Source organism: Fundulus heteroclitus, chromosome 12 (genome assembly GCF_011125445.2).
Source record: "Fundulus heteroclitus isolate FHET01 chromosome 12, MU-UCD_Fhet_4.1, whole genome shotgun sequence".
Taxonomy (NCBI): domain Eukaryota; kingdom Metazoa; phylum Chordata; class Actinopteri; order Cyprinodontiformes; family Fundulidae; genus Fundulus; species Fundulus heteroclitus.
In genome coordinates, this window is record NC_046372.1 from 36970451 (window position 1) to 36989523 (window position 19073).

At 38.5% G+C, this 19073-nt stretch overlaps 2 protein-coding genes across 3 annotated transcripts in view; one reads left to right on the forward strand and one right to left on the reverse strand.

Annotated features, from left to right (window-relative positions):
- The window catches only part of slc15a4 (solute carrier family 15 member 4), a 38014-nt gene extending 34488 nt beyond the window's left edge, over nucleotides 1-3526 (reverse strand). The window contains exons 1-2 of the mRNA XM_012866272.3: nucleotides 3352-3526; nucleotides 469-1093 (exon numbers count right to left, since the gene is read on the reverse strand). Of these exons, the coding sequence (XP_012721726.2) occupies nucleotides 469-1035 (567 nt within the window). The 5' untranslated portion in view covers nucleotides 1036-1093; nucleotides 3352-3526. The remainder of the gene's footprint in view (nucleotides 1-468; nucleotides 1094-3351) is intronic.
- Nucleotides 3527-3600: 74 nt separating this feature from the next.
- The window catches only part of glt1d1 (glycosyltransferase 1 domain containing 1), a 28950-nt gene continuing 13477 nt past the window's right edge, over nucleotides 3601-19073 (forward strand). Inside the window, exons 1-7 of one of the 2 annotated variants that reach the window (XM_021318367.2) lie at nucleotides 3602-4139; nucleotides 6265-6416; nucleotides 6554-6659; nucleotides 8734-8785; nucleotides 10975-11011; nucleotides 11169-11225; nucleotides 18277-18375. In XM_021318367.2, coding sequence (XP_021174042.2) covers nucleotides 4072-4139; nucleotides 6265-6416; nucleotides 6554-6659; nucleotides 8734-8785; nucleotides 10975-11011; nucleotides 11169-11225; nucleotides 18277-18375 — 571 coding nt within the window. In that variant the 5' untranslated portion in view covers nucleotides 3602-4071. Of the gene's footprint in view, nucleotides 4140-6264; nucleotides 6417-6553; nucleotides 6660-8733; nucleotides 8786-10974; nucleotides 11012-11168; nucleotides 11226-18276; nucleotides 18376-19073 lie in introns of both variants that reach the window. The other variant, XM_021318368.2, reaches the window with a different exon arrangement.

Consider the following 19073-nt stretch of genomic DNA (forward strand, 5'->3'; position numbering starts at 1 on the left):
TAAAAGAAAAAAAAAATATGATGCAGGTTCTTTGATAGAACAATTAGTTTTCATCACAGAAGGAACTGGGGGATTTTCTGTCTTGCATTTGTGCATCAGAACATAATCTCCATAACTTTGATTTGAATTTTGAGAAACTGGAAAAAAAATAACACATCAAAGTAAATGCTGTCAGTTGGTGTGTTTGTGGCTGGGTATGAGGTTTCAGTTTAGATGGATTTAATAAAAACTAAAGAAAACAGATTTTTCAGCCATTTGCTCTGCTGATCAGAGATCAGAGCCAATGAAGGGAAAATTGGCCGATTTCTAATTTAAGTAATTTTACAACCTGGTAAAGCTACGTCAATTACATATTAAAACACTAAAACTGATAGCAGATATAGTTTCTTTTTTACCATGACCGTAAAAGCAACATTACAACACTGTAATAAATGATATGGTTTGTGAAAGCAAAAATTTATACTTTACCTGATCCGCCCCGAAAGGAGTGATGTTGGACTTCACAGTACCAACACCAAGCGCAATTAAAAACAGTCCACTGTAGATTATCGGGCCACAATATGGGCTCCGCACTGGGCAAGTTACATTTATTGGAGTGGTGCTGTTCAGACATTCAACGGGTTGCACAGGAAACGCTGTCTCTTCTCCGCATAGTTGTGTCCTTGTGTCATCTTTTGAAATAAAAGGGAAAAACAGCAAGCCAATAAAATACAGGATTAAACTAAAAGCAATAGTCCAGAATTTCCCAACGTATGCGTCTGCCAGCCAGCCTCCAAAAGGTGAAATCAGGTAGGTTATTCCCATGAACGTCAGAAGCGCCTGACTGGCCTGAGTTCCCTCCCAGTAAAAAGGGCTGTTGTTGAGAAAAAGTACCAGATTGGACGTGATGCCGTAGAACGCGACCCTTTCCAAGGATTCAGCAAGCAGGATGGCAGCACATGCTAGTCTCCTTCCCTGGAACACTGGCGGTGGTGTTGGTCTGTTCCCTGAGTCCAAAAGGGGGCTGCTCTCATTGGCATCCCTGTTATCATCCATTTTCAACAAAACCGATGAAAAAATAAAAAATAACTCTCCTTCAACAGCAAGTTGAAACCTGGGAAAATATAACAAGAATGCAACGTTTGTTAGTATTTCTTATAAGAGTGCAAACAAAGGATACAAATAACTTTAGGAGCTGAAATTGACCTGGTAGACACTAGGGCTGGGTATCATCTAGGATGAGCCGATTCGATACGATTCTCGATACACAGCTCACGATACGATACGATTCTCGATACATAGCTCAGCTTGCTTTGATTCCAATATCGATATTTATTACTTTGAATTAATGCTCAGTGATTCAATCACCAAAATCAGCCAAATATTATGTTTATGTTCTATTTATTGATCACAGACATATTAACAGGAAAATAAAGTGCATTTGCTTCAATGCATTTAACGTGTCACAGAAACCAAAAATGTGCCCAAACATCTGATTTTAGGGACAAAGGAGCTTCTAAAATCCTGTCAGCCGTTCCACAAATTCGTCTCACTTGCTCTCCTTCGCTGTGAACTGTAATGGTTGCGCTGTAATAACGCCCCCTAGAGGTTGGGAGGTATATCGATATTGAAAGCCAGAATATCGATATTAAATCGTTTTTAAAAATATCGATATTAATCTTTATATCGATTTTTATGCACAGCCCTAGTAGACACGTTTATGCTCAGTAACATAATGTTGATCCTTATGTGAATAAAATATCTGAAAGAGTATGAAAGAATGTCAGACTCAGTGATTTATTTAACTGCTTCATCATACCAACATCACGTGGACCAGGGCAGAAACAATTAATTGGATTAATTATTATTAGGTTATTGAAATTATCGTTAACTAATTGAGTAATCAAATAATTAAGTGGAGGATAGAGACTGTAAAATGTAACGTTTGCTGAAAAAACAACCCATCAGTAAGTAGGCCAAAACTGTAAAAAAATGTAGACATTTTGTGTTTAAAAATGAACTATACCTGAATTTATTTTTGTGTTGTTAAAAAAAATGCTCTTTACGCAATGTGTTGAGTTAAAAGACGTGATTTGACAATAACGACTGACCAATTGATTGTGCGATTGAGGGAATCCAGACTTTTTTTTTTTTAAGTAGGAATAGGCAGCGAACTGGGGACGACTTTTCGAGGTGCAGAGCCTCATTGCACAACAGGGTATGTAAACAGAACAGCATGGCATGAAGTGTTGACCAGTCACATGAAAAATATAATTTACCCAAGAAGAAGCCATTGGTGTTGAAGAAAACAACTAAAATTTCCTCAATAAAGCCTTGCTTCCCCCAGAGAATTGTACACAAGCTTGAGGCGTGCGTTTAGTCTCATGGATGCTGAGGGTTTCTCATGGGGGAAAAAAACATTTGGGGCTTACAGCTCAAACTAAACTGTTCTCAGTCACAGCTCCAGTTTATGCAGAATCAGGTATAGTTCCTTTAAGACGAAAAACCTTCTTTGTCTGTAAATATGCTATATCCAGAACTCCGTAAGTGGCTTAGTGTTAGCTTCACCTGGTTCTAATTCCGTAAAAATCCCCTATTAAGCACCTTTGTCGATCCAATTATTAATCCCTTAATTGAAAAAAGTAGTGAACAAATTAATCAATTAGCTAAATAATTGTTAGTTTCAGCCCTAATTATATTGTCTACTGTTTTGTCTAACAGGGTTATGTGGATAGAGACCTTAATAATTAGATGACCACGTTGTGAGCATTGAACTGAGTTTGTTTCATTTTTCTTTCATTTACAATGCAAAATGTGCAATAAATGCTGTTTGCTTTGAGTTCAAAACATCCGTTTGAGGTATGTTAATTTACTAAATATTATATTAATATTTTCATTGAAAAACATCAACAGATTAATTGATTACTAAAATAATCGGCCCTAATCTGTACTAGTTAAAAATAATGAATGATACAGCTTTTTTTTATTAAGCATGCTGTGGTAATATTTGCCTTATATTAAAACTGCAAAAACTTTTATCAAAACAAAAATAAATAAATAAAATAAATCGTCACAAGAACTAATTAGATTTTTTTTAATATGTCACAAAACCCTGATCAGATGCTTTGTGTTTTGAAGAATGTTTTGGAGAGTGTTCTGCTGTTGTGTATACATTTAATCACTAAAGTGACTTTAGTTTATCTCCCCACTGTCACAGTATGATCACCATATAAGCATGATGCAGTTATATGTTAGCAGCAGTTCCGATATAGCTTTGTCTGAATTGTCTGGGGAAAGTTCCCGTTATTTCCTTAAAACTGGAAAACACAAGCATTAAGCTAGCTGTATCTAAGCGTGTGGTTTTTACTTTACCTTTAATTATTGAAGCTCTTTTCAGCAGTCTGCGGTAACCTCAGTCACCCTAGTTAGTTCACCGCTCAAGTGTTCAGTTTCTCTCGTTAGAAGTAAATACTTGCGCCAGAGAGAACTGGAAGTCCACAACAACAGTGTCACAGCACTGTCGCGTGATACGCAGCTCGGTAACGGCTGTCACGCTTGCGTTCCCAGGAAACCGATCTCTACATGAAACCAGAAGTGATGGTCGCCTAACAACAGCCCCTGTTCGGCACATCCGCATGACATTGAAGTCGAGGGTTTTAGCGCATGCGGCGTACACCCGGTAGAAGGAAGTACTTTTGCGGTGATTTTACTTTTTCTGTTTCATTCTGGGTTTTATTCAGAGATATATACGTATTATCAAGCTGTTCTCTTGACCGACTCTTACATATTGGTCACCACACACACAAGCAGCGCCAACAACATGCTGGCGCTCCACTGTAGCTGCGACCCATTTGTTTCCAGGGGAGAATATTAGAGGCGGACTCGCAAACATTTGAAACGTGTTTCGCCTCGCCTCACCTGGCTGAGGAATCTGTAGTAGCATGCCCTGTTAGCTTTAATCTACGTGGACGCTACGGGAATGAGTCCAGGAAATGTGATAGGACCTGGGTGTAGCGAGAGAGCTGAAACTCGGGAGGTCTTGTTGCCTGCTGTGTCATCCACCAGTTGCAGAGCACCATTCACAGAGGAGATATGAAATTACTATTTCTAGCCTGCCTCAGCCCCAAAACAGGGAACTATACCACAGCCGAGAGAATAAGGTAATTTACATGATGGCTAAGATCGCTGTTTGGTTAGTTAGCTAGGGAGGCTCGGTCTGACAATTAACTTTGATAAAGGTAAACAATGCGTTCTTTTGGCAATTCCCTTCTTCGCTGTAAAATGCTTGGAATTAATATTACGACTCATTATGCTGCCCATCATTTAAAAGTGGCTTTGGCGGCTGTTACCTCAACCATGAGACATTTGTCGTCACCACTGGCGGAGAAAGTACTCACATCCTTTATTTAAGGGACGCTACATCCTGTAATACTCCATCTGAATGTGTTCTGTTTTGAATAACCGTCCTTTTCTAAAATATCACATGACTAAAAGCACTTGATTAGTTATGCTAGAACCTCAGTACGCTGTTTAACAGTGCGAAAATGTGTGACTGTTACATAACCTATGATTTTTGATTAGATTATATTCCCTAATTTTGTAAGGGTCGCAGATGAGCAACGTAGTATTTTCTAATACAAATGTTATCTGCTGATTAACCACTAAAAACTGTTAAAAGTACATTAAATATTCTAAGTTTATGTAACGTGTCAAGTATTAAATAAACATTGTAAAATGCGTGAATCATAAATTTAATCTAGACTTTATCTCTTTTTTTTTTATTTAATTGAAATAAATTAAACCGGCATTATAAACCTTAACATTTGATTGGTCAACCAGCACAGCAGTTTAACTGCAGATCAATCACCTTGTGTGTAACAGTGTTAGCCTGCCTATTTGAAAGGATGCAAAAAAATAAATAAAAATAAAATGAAATAATACTTAAATAATGATGTGCTTTTAACGTTTAACGGAATTTTTGCATTTTATTATTTAATTATTTGATAAATTATCAAAACATTTAAATCGCCATTATTAATTCATTCATTGTATGTTAAAGTTTATATAAATGTTTATGAATAAATATTTAATTAACAACCTATATATTTATTGAATTGGGAAGAAAGGGGGAGATCTTGCTGTTTTGAGGCCTTGATATAATGGACCCATTCTTGAATTACTCATTATTTTCAATAAAGAATACCTTGTGTATTTCTGGTAATATGCTCTAATCCTATACAGTAACCCTAACAAAACATATTATGGTACCGGAAAATTTATTTTCAATTAACCTAACATTACATTTAACATTGTTTTATACAATAACGAATCACAGTTTAGAAGTATATAACAATATGTTAAATTTTACTTTTTAAGGAAATTATTTACCCAAGCTTCCAGGAAAATACAGGAAATATCCTTTATTTCTTTATCGTCCAACCCTAGTATTTAATACTTATTGTGTATTTACTATAATGAAGCTAACCCTCTATTGCACTTGAAACTTCTTTCATTTAAAAGTGAAAAAAAAAAAGAAAGAAGAAAAAAAAACTTCTTTCATGCTGTTATCACGCTCTACTGGTTGTCTTATGATCGAGGTTATGGTTTGTTCTGTATGCACTCTATCCATACAAAATGACAATAAAATTGTCTAAGTCTAAGAGGAATTAATGGCTTTCAGTGGGATTTTGGACCATTGCTGCATGACAAAGTATCTTGATGTGGGGAGGTCTAAAATATAAAATACTAATAATAATAGTGTTAGGACTACAACGGCCCAAGGGGAATTAATGTTGAAAAGTTATCCCTATATGCCATCAATATGTGTTCTCTAAAGAACAAACCTGCACATCCTGCTCCTCCCCCTAATAGAACTAATGTATGTATATTTTATGTCAAAAAGTGCTAAAGACATTTTTATAGTCAACTAGATAATAAAAATACTGGTGCATTTTCAGCTAGGTTTCTGCAAAAAAAGAAAACTAAACCAAAAAAAAACGATCAGATAACAAATGGCCATGTTCAGCGTTGTTGCTTTCTCCTCACATCATGTGCTTCTGTGACAGTTTGTCACAAAATGAGTCTTTTGAGAGACTGACTCCCACATCTTATTGGAGTGTAATTTGACCCTCTTAAAACACTCAAACAGATCGAGAAGAGTGGTGCTTAACTTTAACTGTAACATTAAAAAAAGGCTTAAACCAAAGACAAATAGCAAAAAAAAATTTTTGAAGTACAAAACCACTACTGAAAGTTCTCCATACCCACATGTGTTTTATGTTTAAGGTCTCACATTGAATCAGCCGGACACACCTGTGAGCTCAGAGATGTGGCAGATTTTCAGTCTCCCTCTGACGTGGCACATCTACTATCCCAAAATCCTCCTTTTGAGGCCGCGCTGGCCATTCATCTTTTCAAAGCTGGCAGACTTCTCCTGGGTAAACACTCCATTGTTGTTGCATCATCTCTTTAGCTAGGATTCAATCTTGCTTTCAGTTACTCGTGTTTGTGACCAAAAAAAAAATATATATATACTTGTTGTAAAAAGTTTCTTTTTTTTCCCTGTTTTTATTAGACATTCGTTTACCCTTTGGAGTCATTTTTGGCGGAACAGACATAAATGAAGATGTGAAAGATGAGCAGAAGCGTGCGGTTATGGAGCAGGTGCTGCTGAAAGCCAGGTGACTTTACTGCTAACCACAATCCTAAAAAAAGCATGATTCCAAAGAACCAGCAGTTGTAGACGAGTGAGAGCCTCAAATCAGCAGTACACGACAAACTTTAGCACTCTTTTTGATCTCGTTATAGTTCGGCCATCAGTTTTGTGCAGATCAGCTTAGAGTGTAACTTAACATGTTTGTTTTAAACCTTTTTCTAGAAGCTTGAGGCAGCAGTCAGCATCTTGAAGTGCGAGCAGGAAGTAAATGTGGCGACACCCTCATATCTTTGTTCATATCTCTCCTATGAAATCAACATCTAAAAATATTTGATCATGTGATATATTCTTTTTCTGTCTGAGAACTTCTGTACTGGAGATGGAACGGTTCATAAAATCCACGGTTCGGTTCACATTTCTTTTCCTAGTCTCTCAAAACTCCAGCAATAACATACAATAGCTATGGATAATTCCCATCATATGTTTGTTTTTTTTTAATATCAATTATTCTCAAGTCATGTAAAAACTGAAGGAATTAGGCAGTTTCAGGTTAAAGCTTGGTTTGATATTTCTCCAATAAATTTAAGGGATTTTGCCAAATTCATAATGCTTCTCAAATATTTGCTAAACGAGGGGTTGAACCAAGGGTTTAGATTTTTTTTAATGAACCGTTCCATTCCTGAGCAATACTGACAAACACACTCTGTGTTGCTGAAAAATTGAATCACCGTGTTATTCGTTTGAGACAAAAGTTCTGGATTTCATCCTTTCTTCTGTCTCTGGAGTTCTGAACGAAAGAATGAGGCTGAGCATCTTTAATCCAGTTCCAACTGTGCAGGTTGTGAGTTTTTCCCTCCTTCTCCAGTTTAACATTAGAATACTTATCAATATTACGTGAAATAACGTGACATCAGTGAGTCTCTCGCTCTTCTCATGCAGATGAAAAGGGCATGGTAGGGGAACTGATGTGGGAAGTTTTAAGGGCTTAAACCCCTTTTGGGAGAAATGGGAAGATCTTGCTGCTTCAAACATCCGTGCACCTCCCTGCTGGTGCCTTCTCACACACAGACCTTGATCTTAAAATTCGGTCACCGCACAGAGCCTGTTGGGCCAGTTAATAATGCACTGCCACGCATGCAAATGAATATCCTCCCTGTGATTTCTGCCCTACATTTCCATCATTTTTCTTATTGTTTTCTTTGTGCGTCTTGCTTGAAACAAAAGCAGTTTTTGTTTCTGCCCTTATTTGCACCAACAACAATGTCAGGGTGAATTTTTAGTGAGGGTACTTGTTGCCATGTTAGTTGTTAGCAGTTGGTAGGTACTTTAATGGTCATAGTGGAAAATAAGTCACAAGGGGGGAAAAATGTGCCTAATGGATTATTATTGAAAGAAAGAAAGTAATTAGATGTTAATTTGTGTAATATTTAGTTGGAGTCACACTTTAGAGCGTTACTCTGCTTTTTAGTGATGCCTTTGCTAAGCGCACGCGGTGGATTTTCCAGTCTTATGTTTGGATTTGGTGCTGGATACCTCAGCAGTTCCCGTATCAAGTTTATAGATGAGATGGGTGCAGCAGTGAACAAATATTTTTTCAGGCAGTGCTAACTCCAGCCATTTGCAGAAGGGGATTTTAAACTCAACTTACCTGCCGTTCTGTCCTGCACATGACAGCATGTGTATGGAGTATTGCTTTTAGAGGCTTTTTGAAGTCTCGTCTGTTCTTGGCCGGGAGGTGATTCACACGCTATGATACCCTTAGGCAAACAGTATTATATTGTTGATTAATTAGTTGGTATATGCAGTAACCAGCCTGCAGGTGGCTGCTTAACAGACATGGGACCTGTAACGTAGAAACTGCAATTTTTAGAACAGCTTTGCCTTAACAGGAGTTTCCATTAGTTATCAGACATTGGCCCTCTGTGGATTTCCTGAAGTATTTCCAAAAAGCCGATCTTACTTTGACTAATCCTACTCTTCCCTCAAATGTCAAAATTGTCCTTGATTGTAAAATGTCTAACATTCTCCCATAATAATGACAATTCTTGTTCTGATTATTTGCCTTTTACAGATTTTTCTTTTCTTATGTTTCCAATCAGGTTTGCTGTTGCTTTCACTGAAAAACTAAAAGAAGAAGCAGAATTTGTTTTGGTATGAACAAACCCTTTTTTTCTTCACATTTCTCTATATCAAACTGCTGTTGTTCAAGCAACATTGATCTTGTTACTTGCTACATTCTGGTGAGGATGGAGCAAACATAGCAGTGCTTTCTTTTGTCTAACCGTGGACGCTGAGTACTGTCAGCTTTAAGTTCCTGTTTTGTTTTCCCATCAACCAGACCATCTGATCAGCCTTTTCCATGGACAGATCAGACACAGCCAAGACTGTAAAGCAGAGAATCAGGGAGATGTTACATTCAGGGTAAACAATTTAGCAAGTATAGAAAAATTATAATATGGATTATTCAAGGCTTCTGAATATGCTTTGCATTAGATGCTTTTCATGATAAGCGACTAGTTAAGATAACAACTTTAGAAAACACAAGACATAATTTAGGATGGTATTGTGCTTAAAGTCTAAATGCAGTCTAGTATCTTGCAATAGACGAAACAATTAGATGTAACTTTAGATAGTCAAATGTAGAACAGCTATTTGGGAGTCATCTTGTGATATCCTTGTCATTCTTCTTCACTTACTGAACAAACACAGTGTGTGTCTTTATGAGAGGGAGATTTTAGAGCATAAAAAAAAGCATAAAGTTTACTGTTCAGTGTCAGATTTTAGTTGGCCTAGATTAAAAAGACTTATCGTCTTCGTAAAATCGTTGGGCTTTCAGAAAGCCTGTAGCAACAGGATTCCCTGGAAGTCTGTTTGACTTTAGTAAGGAAGTTTACATGGCTTTCAATTCTAGAAAACTCACTGTTTGTTAATTACTCTCCTGTCCATCCATCCATTCTCTATAACCACTTTATCCTCACAGGATTGCAGGGGGTTCTGGGACAGAGGGAGAGGACAATCTGGATACATTGTCAGTCTATAACAAAGCAACACAGAGAAACAGAGACACGTAACTTTCAAAAACACTCACACATATTGACAATTTAGAGTGGCCGGTTAATCTAATGTGCTCGTGTGGCACGTGGGAGAAAACCAGAGTACCTGGAGAGAACCAGGCATGCACAGGAAGAACATCCAAAGTCCACACAGAAAGGCCCTGGTCCGAATTAAAATCCATATATCCAGTTAAACATTGCTACCAGCTGCACGACTGTGCAGCTTTTAAAGTAGCTCCTCTGGATTTATTAATTTGACTTTTTCCCCACTGGGGACAAAATCATGAAAACTAAAATGATTCGATTAAATGGGCTCTCAACACGCTGATAGTAGGGAATCCATTAGATTTGAAAAAAACTCTTATGTTATTAAACGAGTTCTGATGAAGCCAGAGATGGGTTTGAATATTGCTGTTGAATTTTTATTTTCTTATTCCTCCATAAATTCATTACATCCATCCTACATCTGTCCTTTGTGTACTGTGTTTTCCTTATGAGGTGTGTTTTGCCACTTAGCTGCTATACATATCTGATTTCACCTCAAAGGTGTATTTTCCTGATTGCCCCAAATCAATCAATCAATATTGTCATTATAAGATATTTTAATTCGCACAGAACTTCAATGATTTCTACAGTCAGGTATTATTCCTTCTGAAATTGCTATAGTGAGGATTCTGTCGGTAAAACAAAAGGCTTTTATGTCTGCGTTATAAAGCAAGTCAGCCGGAGTCTGACAACATCAGTAAATGTAACAGAAGGACTTTCATTATAAAAACACAATATTGGGCCCTGTCTCACAATAGTCTGGTATTAAAACAACGTTATAGTGTTTTATTCTCAGATGAGATTGCAGCCACGGGCAGCAGATTGAAGCCAGTGGCATCCTTTATCTCTGCCATTTAAGTGGTGACAGCAGGAAGACAGGGCGTGCACTGAGAGGCATTGCTCCGCTTTTTTATTCTGACACAAAACATACATTGTTGATGGATCTGGTGTGATAACATCCAGGCAATTTAATTTTCATCTCCTTGATTTATTTTGCAATATAACTATTATCTTATCAACTGCATCCCTGACTCCACTTTCAGAGTTTTTGCTTTGTTTGAATATGCACGGAGAATGAAGAACATTAAACGTTCGATTGTTTTTACACAGGCAATGACAATCTCGTATAATTTGTGTAAACAAACATTGCCGATCATTACTGAATGATCCATTTCGGGGACTCTTTTGTTTTTCACTTTTTAATCTTTTTTTTTTTTTTTTACTCTCGTTCTCTTCTTCAAGGTGTCACCCAGCAGTAAAATCTATGTCCAGCCCCAAGGTTAGTTGCAATGCTGCTACAGCAGTAATCACTCTTTAACATTGGTATATTTCCATGTAACTGACTTTTTGGATCACGAGTAGTTGTTTAGAGTTGATGTGCAGAATCTGTATTTTTACAACCTCACGCAATGTCTGTTGTCATGTTTAATTTAAAGGCATCCAGACAGAAGTGGCTGAAAAGTTCTGCTGGACTGAATTCTTGAGGAGCTCAGGTACTTGAATTTTTTTGTTATTCCAGCAGTGGCTTAATTTGCAGTTGTGTGAAAAAGTCTTTGTCCCCTATCCTGATTTCCTATTCTTTTGCATGTTTGTTACACTTAGGTGTTTCAGAACATCAAACAAATTAAAATATTAGAAGTACCTGTAAAGAAAAAAATGCTGATTTAATTACATTTTTTATTATTTGGGGAGAAAAAACTCCAAACCTAACATCTGATTTGGTTGCCCTTAGCAGCAACAACTGCAGTAAGCCTTTTCCAGCGCCATGGAGTAGTTTTGTCCCGCTCATCTCTGCAGGATTGTTGTAATTCATGTTTTCAAGCATGAACAGGCCTTTTAAGGTCAGGCCACAGCATCTCTATAGGATTTAGGTCAGGGCTTTGACTAGGCCCCTCCAAAGTCTTAATTTTGTTTTCCTTCAGAGGTGGGTTTGCTGGTTTGTTTTGGATCATTGTCCAGCTGCAGAAGCAAAGCTGGTTTCTGCTTGAAGTCCTGAACAAATGGCCGTACATCCTCCTTCAGGATATCATGTTAGACAGCAGAATTCATGGGTCCAATTATTACAGCAAGTCTTCCAGGTCCTGCAGTAGCACAAAAAAATTAAAAATGTTCTTTTTTAATTTTCTTCTCCATTAATACTAAAAACCTTAATTTACAAACTGTATTTTGTGTTTACTTGTTATCACCGTCGCCACATTTTTCACACGCTTCACACGAAAAATAGCTTAAGCATGTTTAACAAATGTTTACTATAGTCTTTCTAAGTGATCACTGTATTAAAGGACTTTAAATTAGTAATCTACAATTTCCTGTTTTGGTGTGCTATGAAAGAATGACTTGGCACAGAGACCCGTTTATTTTTTACCTGACTCCGCCAGATAGATTTGCTCTGCATATCCATCTGGAAACCTTCCGTTGAAGTAATTTTGGGAAGGGGCGAAAATACTGGTCAGCTGATTGGCTTATGTTGGTGATAGACGGGCCAAATAAACCAATCAGATTCGCCGTCGCTCGTAACAGAGCGACGACGAAAACACAACCACAAGCCAAGCTACTCTTGCTGCTGCAGGTAAAAGCTCGTTAGCTCAGCAAATAAATACTCTGTAATTCCGATAAAACTTGCTCGATAGTCGCGCTAACGCTAGTTTCATCGGCTGAAGCCGCCATGTTCTTTAGACTGAACTGACGCGCTTCCCGTTGCGTCACACCGCAACCTGCCTCAAAGCCAACGCTGATTGGACGTTCGTTTGGTGAACGGCTCCAAATTTTCTTTAACGGAGAGTATCCAGACTGATCTGCGAGTGAAACCTTGAAACCTCGCGAGATCAGGATGGTCTCACGAGGCTAGTTTATTTTAGCTTACTTCAGAATAGAAAAAAACAGGGCAACATGCTATATAAGTAAAGCAAATGTGTGACAATCTTCAAAAGTCAAGAAATGGCCAGAATAAAATGGGTTTCTTTTTTAAACCAGCCTGTTATCTAAAGATAGAACAACAATTACAAAGTTTAAGATGAGAAATGAGATAATTCAGGACGACAACCCATATTTATCTTGCTAAGATGCTTTATGAGCACAAACCTCTCCAACAATCACTATTATAGAACTGCCTTAATGAGTGGTAGTCTCTATAGCAAGCGTTAGAAAAGCACTATAATAACTGGTTCTGGAGGCATGCCGGGGAAAGGCCTTGTCTGTCCTACCATTTAACACATAAGTGTGTGGAGTTCACTAAACTTTACTGGGACATGAGCTGGAACTGAGATGGAGATCTTTAGCAACTAACTGTCAGGTTGAGTCTTAAGTAAACCAAAGCATGAACATTTGGAAAAACATCTCATGTCCATGGTTAGTATGATGGGGGGATCTTTGATGCTTGGGGGCTTTTCCTCTTCCCAAGGCCCTGGGAACCTTATTAGAGCCCATGACATCCTGCAGGAATCATAAATGTTGTGTTTGCATTTTATGTGAGGGATAAAATCTTCATTATTAATAGAAATAAGGGCTTTAAAACATCAGTCTGTGAGTAATTAATCTATATAATTTGTTTAGCTCAGTTAATTGAGTTGCTGAAATAAATTGACTCTTTTATAATGTTCTCATTTATTTAAAATGTTGTTTGCAGACACATTTTCGATATGTAGCCTACTGACTTGTGTAAAACATATAGCTTGTTATGGCTTTACATTCGTTATTATGGTATCAGTGGTTATAGTAAATAACGATGAGATAAAGCCTGGGGCATTTTGGTCCACACAGTAGCCTGTCTGTGGGATGTGAGCTATATTTCATTATCAAAGCTGTTGAAATTGTCAACCATCAGGTATCGGTGTTCATTCTCTGTGCAACAGTGTAAATGCCTTGGAGTCTCCTTTAAGATGAAAATATAGCTCTGTACCCACACACCTTCGCTCCACAAGCAGCTGGGAATTTAAATTGGACATTGCACGATGATGCCCATCCCAAGTACATTAGTGCTCCCAGAGAGCCCCAGTGAGTACAGAGAGGAACAGCTGATTAATAGCTCTCTAACCCCAGGTTATTTATCACCAGGTTTCCCAGCAGCTGCAAGTAATACAAATTTTCCCATACTCACTTCTCCATTTGTTGTTCTTGAAACAGATGACACTATTATTGTGTGGTTATATGAATGGGCTGAAAATTTTGTAATCTGAGTCAGTCATTTTTTTTTTTAAAGCTGCCTGTGCATTGTTCCTGTTTGCGGACCCCCAAAAAAAAAAAAAGACCATGTGATGCTATTGCTTTCTTGGTGTTTATTCCTTAAGATGGGAGTTTATTTCAAACCAGTGAGAACTAATGCATCGCTGTAGTGGCCTGACAACACAAGGTCGTCTTGCTTTTGTCCTGCTGAATGCAGCTACCGCAGCAGAAAGCTTTGTGCTGAGAAGCTTAATGCTACGGCCCGTAGTTTATTCTTGTAAAAAGGATTTTCTGAAGAATTGTGCTTGAAAGTGAAACGATCGCTCCATTTCTTTTGCTATCTAAACAATTGTTTGCTCCATATCTTGATATTTTTTGTATGTTGCTGACCCGCTTTGCCTTCTCCAGTAATCAGTATCAAGAACTTTTTCTCATATTTTAGTTTGTTTCAGGCAGAAAAGCCACTTCGGGAACAATCATTCCTTTCTGTCAGCTTTCATGCTTCCTTTTGTCGTTTCACACACTCGTGGCACAGCAGGGGGCACCATCCCATGTGTGCATTTTCTCCACCCACAGTGCTGCACGTTTTTTTTTTTTTTCTATTCCTTGGATCGCTCCATCTGGCGTCACATAAATTGATAATTTCTAAATTGCCAGACGTGAGGTGCATTCTGTTTTGAAGAGCACTGTGAAGGTAAGTAGAGATTTGGAATGGGGAGAGTGTTCTTACGTGGGCTTCGATGCCGCGGTTAAACACTTCAGAAAAGCCTCGGCTTGGAAAGATAAAGCAATGTTTCTACCTGAATGAAAACACCCTAAGCTGCATGTGTCCAGGTGTTATTCAGCGAATGCTGTGTGCTTTCCAGAGACGGAGGCTTCAGCGTCAAAACCCAGGAGCTTTAAGCCCATTTAAGCCACTCTATGTGTACAAGGCTGGGACTGTTTGCTTTAACAGGTCCATTTGCTTTGTGAGGTGGAATTAAAGGGGTAGACCAGGTACTGCACAGAGGTGAGCAGTGATACCATGAACTCCCGAGGAAGTTACACATCCCTGTAAATAACATTGGAATAACTTTATAGTGAGCTTTTAATGAAGAAATTAGCAGCAGCGTTGTTGGTTTAATAAAGAGTAAAACAATGTACATTCAAACATTCATTTGTCTTTATTCTAGGGCTGCACACTATATGCAAATACATCATCATTGCAACATCACTGTATTATTACAGCATAAAGGGTTGTTTATAATGCGGTTGTTGTTGGCTAATATATTCAAAGTGTCATCAGTCCACACTTGGCATGCAAATGCAATATTCAGCCTTTCAGATGGAGCTCTGCTGCAGTAGATGCCGACATCTAACACAGGTTGCACTTTCCTAGACTCTTAAGGGTTCTGGAGAAAGACTGGTGGGAAGAAAATGGAGATTCATAGCAACTGATATACTCATAATATTTACCAATTATATCGGCATTTTAAGATTATGTAATGTTGTGCAGCCCCATTTAACACATTTTAAACTTTATATTGAATTGTAACCAACAACAGTCCAATTTCTACATTTCCCATTTGTCTTACTTAGTGGGTATTTTCTGCACCTGGGGGAGATTTAGTTTGCTAGTACAGGTATTGTATGTATACTATACCGTGTACACTTTCAGAGATGCAAGATATTTATTCAGATTTTTTAAAATACTGTTTATCTATCTCCATGCATGCTTTCCTTAGCCAAAGCTGCTCAGAGGCTGTTCACAGCATTGTAAGCAGACAGACACCGCTCGAACCTTTCACAGTTTGTCTTGTTACAACCCCAATGAATTTTAATTCAAATTTCATGCAGGAGACAGACAAGAAGAAGTGCATAATTGGGAAGTGGAAAGAAAGGGATACATCACATGGTTCAAAGAATTTTCCACTAATAAAATCTGAAAACTGTTACCCATGTTACCCATGACTAAACTCCAGTGCAACTAATTACCTTCAGGAGTCACTTAGTCACTGGACACTAACACAAAGATTTACCCTTGTGTAATTTATTCCCAGTGTAAATACCACTCCTTCGTGAAGGCCTCGTGAAGGAAAAGGAATACAAGAGGGTAAAGTTGTGACAAAGTTTACAGCGGAGTTAGGTTTTAAAGCAATATCCAAGGGTTTGCACATAAAATAGAGCTTAAAAATTAAGATTGAGGTATTGTTGAGTGAAGATCATGAGACGTCCTGCTTGCAGTTCATCACAAGTCATGTAGGACACAGCAAATGTGGAAAGCGTTGCTGTGGTCAGATGAGCCGGAAATATAATATTTTGATCTACACACCAAATGCTGCCTGTTGGTGAAAAGTAACTCATCGCCCAGAACGCTCCGTCCCTATTGTGAAATATGGTGGTGGCAGCATAATGCTGATGATGCTTTCCTTAAAGGGGACATCTCACACAAAATCCACTTTTTTAGCACAAATACATTTTGTTGTGTACTTTTTAATATATATATTTTTTCAAGCCGTTCAGTTTTCTCTGTTTTCTATTACGTTTTTTAAACAATTACGCCACAGTATTTGCTGTGAACCTGCTAAACGAACTCACGGACTTCCAGCTTACCAGTCTCACGAGTCCGCCATTTTTTATTCTTGGGCTGATTTTGTAGTCCAAGCTGAAGGATGCCCAAACCACAAGTAGATGTAGTAAAATTTTCAGTTATTCATTGCACCGTACCCCAGCATCGCACAATAATGGCCAGACAGGGTAGAGAAGAACTCTGTGCGACCTGGAGTGCCTCCCATAGGTTTAAAGTGAAAGCACCAAAATGCGTAGCTTGAGCCGGGATGGGCGGGTGGGTGGCTGGGTTAAGGGGGGGTACATTTAACGAGGAATTCAGACCAAAGTATTGCAGTTCCACTTTATATAGACCACAACTGAATGATTTCACTGTGAAAATGAAGAACTGAAATGTGTGATATGTCACCTTTAAGCTGGGAAATGCTGATCAGAGTTGACAACATACCCTTTTAAAAAAAACCATGTAAATAGAAAAATACTGGTTCTGCAAAGTACTGGTTCTGGGAGCTGAATAGATGTACAAGCCATACTTTTCCAATTCTTATTACTAAACATTTTCGAACATTCCTTCACAATATATCTTAATTTACTGCGTTCTGGTGACATGACACAAAAATCCCAATATGATACACAGAGATTTGTTGTGAGAAAATGGTGTTGATACTTTTGCCAGACATGGTTTACAAAGACATAACAGGGTTGTTTAGTGTGTCAGTTTAAAATCAAAGCCAAACAGCATGAAATTGTTTATTATTGAGTGTGTCTTGGACTCCAGAACATCTTTACAATTTAGCATTGCTCTCTAAAGCGATCACGTTTGGATTTTCTGTTTCTTTTTGCTTGCTTGTATGTTGCTCCTTTTCATCAGATCAGTTCTCTCCCAATATGAGGACATCTAATATAGTCTGCAAATATTAGAGATTTTCGGACATTCGGATCCTAGGATCGGGGTCAGGCCCCAGACCTGACGCTGTCATTTTAAGTTGCTCTTAATAGCATTAAAAGAACTGCTTCAGCCTCCTGATCTGGACTTATCTGGCAGCAGGGGATTTCACTTGACTGCCGCCGTGCTAGCTCTGAGCTCATGACGGTTCGCGTGTGTGGCTTTGTTTAAAAAGTTTTTGTGTTGCGATCTTCCCCAGCCACCCACGTAAATTGATAGCACAGTGGTTAGCGCTGTAATTTTCACTTTGGATCGTTGTCCTGATTTATGAAATAAGGCACTAAAATCCCTCGTATTTCTTTCACACTTGATCTGTCTTTTGGTGAGATGTTCAGCTATGAAAGGGTTGTGTGTGTTTCATAAGACATAGGCAGCATTATTCAGATCAGAATAATATTTTGAAGCGTTTGCGGGGTCATGTGCATTACAGTAGCTGCTGGCGTGGAGCGCAGTTGTCTGCCTGCCAGTTTCTGACTAATCTCAAGATTGAACACGAGAGCTGGATGATCTGGGGAGAGGGCCAACGCCACAGCTTTCTGTCTCAGCTAAAGCAAGGCTCTTACAACATCTCATGTTGTTAGCCTAATGTGGGGGCTACCTCATTGTTTATCAGTCGTTCAAGAAGCAAATCCTCGTCTGAACAGTCGGGCAGTGTGACCGTGACGCTGCAGTTTGCACTGATTAGGCTGCAACCTTTCAATAATTTGGGCAGACTCTTTTCCCCTGTTGCATTGTGCAGGCACATTAGTCACTGCTCTCCTCTCTTCCTCCTGACCTTGGCTGATGTATTGCTTTCATTATCTGCTGATGTACTTGGGATGTTCATTATGCAGTGTTTTTTTATATTGTGTTGCTGTCTCTGTGTGTGTGTGTGTCTGGCTTTGCTCCAGGTGTGAGGACGGAGTGTGTTGATGAGCTGTGTGTCTTCCTGTTGGTCTGTGGCCTCAGAAGAGTCAAGGACCCTCTCTATTTGGCAGAAGTTTTTTCAGGTCTTGTAATTTTTTTTTTTTTTTTTTTTTTTTTTGCAGTTTTCATATGGTATGTGCTGGGAATGAACAAAATGCTATGTGCAGTGTAAAGCAAAGATATTCATACTACATGAACTTCAGCGTCACCAACAAAAACCTTTATGTACTTTGTTTTGATTTAATGCGATAGACCACCATAATGGAGTGTATAAAATAGGTTTCTTAATTTCAAAGCATGCCCCGTAAGTCAATACTTTGTAGAACCACCTTTCATTGCAACTACAGTTACATGTTTTTTGAGGTATGTCTAAGAGCTTTGTCCATCTCCAGTCTGAGATTTGTGCCCGTTGGGAAAAGAGCTCACGCTCAGCCAGATTTGGTGTGTCTGTGAACAGCATCCCTCAAGTAGCCCCAGATTGGATTTAGGTCTGGATTATGATTGGGGCGTTCTAACTCATGAACCTGCTTTGATCCTAACCATTCCATCGTAGCTCAAGCTCTATGGTGAGGGTTGTTGCCCTGCTGGCTGGTGCACCTCCTTCCTGTCTTAAGCCTTTTGCAGCCAATAACAGGTGTTCTTACACTATTATCCTGGGTTTAGGTCCATCACTTCTAACCAGCACCCCTCTCATTGATGAAAAAAAGCATCATCTCACATCACAGCAGCATTATGCTGTGATGTGGAGATGTTTGGGCATTGCTATTTTTATTTTCAGCTG